The 3987-nt window shown below is 51.7% G+C and overlaps 1 protein-coding gene across 1 annotated transcript in view; it reads left to right on the forward strand.

The window, feature by feature from the left end:
* The window catches only part of CSMD2 (CUB and Sushi multiple domains 2), a 328671-nt gene that overhangs the window by 264749 nt on the left and 59935 nt on the right, over window positions 1–3987 (forward strand). The window contains 4 exon segments of the mRNA XM_009634976.2: window positions 1062–1178; window positions 2141–2212; window positions 2215–2268; window positions 2788–2813. Coding sequence (XP_009633271.2) covers window positions 1062–1178; window positions 2141–2212; window positions 2215–2268; window positions 2788–2813 — 269 coding nt within the window.

Genomic DNA, 3987 nt, shown 5'->3' on the forward strand with positions numbered 1-3987 from the left:
CCCCCTGCGGGTCATGGCGGTGACCGTCGTCCTCTATGGGGACACCGCAGCACCCCGAGGCTCGTTGTCCTGCGCTGGTCACGTGCCGATGTCACCCCGAGCACCGCTGGCTGCCGGCCCCACGGGAACCCTGGCTTCGCTTGTTCCCCTACTCGGAGAACAGCTTGCTTCCCTGGCAAAGAGTCCTGATTTGCTTTTGGTCTACTTCATCCAGATGCTTGACTCCTAAATAATTTAGAAGTAGTTCTATTAAAGAGCCATTAGGAGGAAAAAGAAAGAGAAATCTTCGGGGAGAAACCTTGTTAGTAGCAAGTACACACGTAATGAGATATTGGACATTGGGAATCTGTACTTTCGCTGTCAGAACGAGTTAGGAGGATATTTGTGTATAGGGGTGTATTTGGCTGGATGGCATTACCGTAACAAGGTGGAGGTCATCCAGATAAGCCTGAGAAGATGCTATCTATGATACATTCCACGTGATGCCTTCTGTAAACATGTTTTGTGCTGTCATCTCTGGATCGCTTCTTGGTAGGGAATTTACTTCAGTCAGTGCGCAAGCACGCTGTGCTGTATTTATCAGGAATTGCCCAGAGATTGACAAGTTACAGAGGTCAAGGTGGATCAGCTAACCAGAAGAAGCAGCGGTGGTAACTGGAGTCAAAATAGGAGCAGTCTGTTTCTCCACGGTGATTTTTTTTTGAGTGGTTAAAAATTCAAACACGTGCTGTGTTTACGCTGTGCTCTGTTACAACTATGGACAGAACAGAGCGCCTGCCTCTCCTTTTGCAGCTCAGATCTGCCTCTCCCACTGTGATTGCCAAAACTGGATCTCTGGGTCCAGGCTTTTTATCTCCAGAGGGCAGCAGAAAGGCACATGCATTAGTAATGCGGCCAGGGGGGGCCTGGCAAACTTTGCGCTAGCTCCATAGCAGGCTCTCCTTTTGCTCCTCTTAGTTTTGAACTTCTTTATTCCCCACACAGCTGGCCAGCCGTGGCCATCATCAAGGGACAACTGTAAGCCATCCCCATCGTGACCATTAACACCGTTGATTTTACAGCCCAGTGTGGAGGAACAGCAGAAGAGATGGAAGGAGTGCTGCTGAGCCCGGGGTTCCCAGGAAACTATCCAAGCAACCTGGACTGCACGTGGAGGATACTGCTGCCAGTGGGGTTCGGTGAGACAGCTGGCTTTGGTTGGGTGCTATCACAGAAGGGATGATAGGAGGATACCGACCCCGGTCAGTCCGTGCACGGCCAGTGCTGGGTGCATTGCTTGCCAAGATGAGTTACAGAAACTCTCTTGTCTGACCTCCTGATCACCCTTGCCATTCAAGATGCATTTATATGGTGCTATGAACTGGTAAATATTTTTTCAAAAGGGGATAACAGGTCAGCAGGGAGCATAACGGGTTGCTAGGGGCTGTGGGCACGCCTCTGAATCAGCTGTAACATCCTCCCTCGGCGTGCGGCGTGCCTGCCTACTGCCCCGTCTTGAACTACTCACGTTTGTAATTGCCTTCGAGCATCACCAGTCGCATCACCCTTTATAAACGTAACAAGTGACCGAAGCTTGTGTCTGATGACATCCTGCTTCAGCTGATGCAGGCGTCAGCACATTCAAAATTGGGATCTCCCCAGCCATTTGTAAGAGAGAAATTTGCACATCTCCAGCTCAGCTCTTCTCCAGGCCGGCCCCATCAGGGTGCCTGCTTGCCAGGAGGTGGAAGTCCTGCACGCCTGGCAGAAGCGCTGACTCTCCAGGTTTCCTGACTTAACTCTGCTCCTCCCTGGTGTAGCTGCCGTGTGCTGCTGGGAAGAGGAGCACCCGGCTGAGCCTGGCCTGCCATCCGAGCTGGCTGCGCTGGGTTTGGCAAGGGGTCGTCCGTATAGCTCTGTGCTTCCCTTCCTAATTCCTCTGGTGTCAGGCAGTGCAAAGGAGCCCCAGCAGCCTGAAACTGCGGGCGTTAATAGCCTGAGCTTGTCTGAAACTGCCAGGACCCATATACCTGCAGGCACCCTCTATCTCCAACCCGGTAAACATACTCCTGATTGACCAGGCTATACTGGGCATCACTGGGTGAGTGGTGCTGGTGTGCCGAGGCTTAGGTATAGCAGACTGACCACTGCTCCTCTCCAGGTGCTCACATCCAGTTCCTCAACTTCTCCACCGAGCCGAACCACGACTTTGTCGAAATCCGCAACGGGCCGTACACTTCCACAGCGACCACTCACAGAACAAGCCAGGCTTCAAGCTGGAATACCAAGGTAAGGAGGCCACCGAGCAGGCAGCAGTGGGACAACCCTGTCCCTGGGTGCTAACGGTGAGGGCAGGGGAGAGAGGGTAGGCATCGCGCTTGTTCTTATTCTGTTGAATTAATTCCGTGAGGACTTAATCCAAATGAGTGGAAAGGTGTTATATGAAGGCCACGCTTAATCCTAATAACTGAGATCTGTTCACCCAGAGTTATGCCTACGGCAAATAACAAATGTTCCTAGAGTGCTTCGTGACAGTGAAATGCCTTTGAATTAATTCCAGCCAGATTCACTTAGATCTTGGCTCTGTCGACTGTCATGGGCAAAGAGAAGCGTCCTCACCAGCCCTGAGTTTGCTCTGGAATTCTGCAGCTGCTTTTCAGTCTCAGCTGAAGTCCGGACGCATCCTAAGCTGCAGCCTAGCCTTGTGCTGGGGCAGGCTGCTGGAGGGAACTGGGTAAATAAGTAAAGAGCCAAATAATATAACCACAGGGCTGGCATGGATACCTGTACTAAAAGTAGAGAAATAAGTTACTAAAATCCAAAGATGCCCTGAGTGCAGTGTTTGGAGGTGGTGGGGGAGTGGAGGTGCCTACCTTCTCGCCCAGCTTGAGTCCTCAGGCATCTCCCTAGTTTCGAAGGCGATGTCCTCTGAGCAGCAGCCGCCTCGGTCTCCAAAGCCAGCAGAGCGAGGCCCTGGAAGGGCTCCTTCTCCTACTGGATGTGCTGCTCTGTGAAGGTGCTGGACTGGGGCTGCCCGTGTGAGCCTCTGCCCTGTTGAAAGAGAATGTGAACGTTTGGCCCTGCCCCATCCCCAGCTCTGCCTTGATGAGCGTCTTTGCAAAACCCTTTGGTCTCCGCTCTCCACCTGTCCTTGGCACGAGGGAATACGAAGGGGCGCACGATGCCCAGGGCAGATCGTGCACTTCATCCTGAATACAATTAGGATGGGCTTTGCTACGCAGCCGCTGGGAGCCAAGCGGTCCAGCCGCTGCCCGGGAGGGAGATCTGAGGAGTGGGAAGGCTGGAGCGTGTGTCTCCAGCCATGTGGTACAGCCCAAGGACTGACAAAGGGCTGACTCCCCAAAACAGCAATAAAAGCCACTACTCATACTTAATTGAAAACATTAATTTTGTCTTGGCTGTCCTGTTCATGCACCATATAATTCATGCGCTACTGCACAATTTCGGCAGGAATGTGCTCTGTGAGGCACTCTGGGTAATCTCATGGAAATTGCTATGCAAATTGGCTCTAGCAAGGCTGACCAATAATTTATAATGCCAGGTGGAACATGTTAACCAATTGACTTGCGTTCGTCATCGGGGTTGTCCATGTTTTGTTGAAAAATAGGGCAGATTTCCTAATTAGAAGTGAAGTGTGGGGCGACTCGGTGGCTCCAGGCTGTGAGACTCCGGCGGACCAGGGCAGACCCCGGTGCTCGCGTCGGAGGCTGCTACAAAGCAGCAACAGGATTTTTCCCTCGGCCTTCATGCAGATGCGTGCATGGTTCGTTAAAGTTTATCTCCTTCAATTAACTCGTTGCATGAGGAGGAAACAGCCAAGCAGCGTGGTGGGTGTACGGTTCCTGCTTTTGTGAGAAAATAGGGAGGATGAAACATTCCTGTAGTGGTGGGATGACAGTGTTAGGTTACAGGTTGGATTTGATGATCTTGAAGGTCTTTTCCAACCTAAACGATTCTATGATTCCTCCTTATTTTATGTTTTTTCCA

Source organism: Egretta garzetta, unplaced genomic scaffold (genome assembly GCF_000687185.1).
Source record: "Egretta garzetta isolate BGI_Z169 unplaced genomic scaffold, ASM68718v1 scaffold243, whole genome shotgun sequence".
In the NCBI taxonomy this organism is placed as follows: Eukaryota; Metazoa; Chordata; class Aves; order Pelecaniformes; family Ardeidae; genus Egretta; species Egretta garzetta.